General features: G+C 49.8%; 1 protein-coding gene across 1 annotated transcript in view; it reads left to right on the forward strand.

The window, feature by feature from the left end:
* Nucleotides 1-1,233, forward strand: part of lrsam1 (leucine rich repeat and sterile alpha motif containing 1) — a 17,875-nt gene that overhangs the window by 4,488 nt on the left and 12,154 nt on the right. Inside the window, exons 2-3 of the mRNA XM_017307752.1 lie at nucleotides 500-675; nucleotides 776-832. Of these exons, the coding sequence (XP_017163241.1) occupies nucleotides 604-675; nucleotides 776-832 (129 nt within the window). The 5' untranslated portion in view covers nucleotides 500-603. The remainder of the gene's footprint in view (nucleotides 1-499; nucleotides 676-775; nucleotides 833-1,233) is intronic.

Consider the following 1,233-nt stretch of genomic DNA (forward strand, 5'->3'; position numbering starts at 1 on the left):
GTTAACTCAGGCTAACGTCTGAGGCTAACGTAAACTCAGGCTAACGTTAACTCAGGCTAACAGTTCAGGTTCATCTGATCATTTAAACTCTCAATCAGAAATCTTTGGGTTTTTTCAAATCAAGAGTTCGACGTTTGGTGTAGGAGATGAAGCAGCAACTGTTTTGGTTCCAGTTTCTGTCGCCGATATATCGGTATCGACATCGGTATCGTTCCGATATCTGTCACTTTTTAACATATCGTATTGTTTTGATAAGTAAAAGGATTTTATTTCTATCTTAGCATTTCAGGAGCGTGCTGGTCATGTGACGGTGAGGCAGCAAAGGATTATGGGATGGCATTGAAAGCTCAGGCAAACGTATATAAAATAAATAATATCGATAAATATCGGATATCGGTGCATCCAAACTTCCTCTGGTTCTTAAAGTGAATCAGCAGATCGGACCTCAAAGAAACCCAGAACCCGGTTCTGATTGGATTGGTGCATTTCTGACCCACAGGACCAAAAATATTCATACAGGCTTCCAGTGAGGGGAGTCCTGGTTCCTGATTGGTCGGGTTCCGTCGGTCCAGCGGGGCGGTTCTGGACGGGTCGGGCGTCAGGATGCCTCTGTTCTCCAGGAGGAGGAAGCCCAGCGAGGATTCCAAGAAGAGGCTGGAGCATCAGCTGTACTGGGTGAGAACCGGGCCGGTCCGGGTCCGTTTGGACCAGAACTGAGCAGAACCTGCTGGTTTCATGCTGGACTCAATCTGACGGTTTCTCTCCTGACCTGCAGTCCAACCAGGAAGGAGCCGACGACATCCTGGACATCTCAGCCTGCGAGCTAGCAGAGGTGAGGAGCCGTTAGCTACTAGCCGCTAGCTGTTAGCTTGGTGAGCTAGCAGAGGTGAGGAGCCGTTAGCTACTAGCCGCTAGCTGTTAGCTTGATGAGCTAGCAGAGGTGAGGAGCCGCTAGCTGTTAGCTTGGTGAGCTAGCAGAGGTGAGGAGCCGCTAGCTACTAGCCGCTACCTGTTAGCTTGATGAGCTAGTAGAGGTGAGGAGCCGCTAGCTACTAGCCGCTACCTGTTAGCTTGATGAGCTAGCAGAGGTGAGGAGCTGTTAGCTACTAGCCGCTAGCTGTTAGCTTGATGAGCTAGCAGAGATGAGGAGCCGCTAACTACTAGCCGCTAGTTGTTAGCTTGATGAGCTAGCAGAGGTGAGGAGCTGCTAGCTGTTAGCTTGATGAGCTAGCA

This window comes from Poecilia reticulata, linkage group LG12 (genome assembly GCF_000633615.1).
Source record: "Poecilia reticulata strain Guanapo linkage group LG12, Guppy_female_1.0+MT, whole genome shotgun sequence".
Classification (NCBI taxonomy): Eukaryota; Metazoa; Chordata; class Actinopteri; order Cyprinodontiformes; family Poeciliidae; genus Poecilia; species Poecilia reticulata.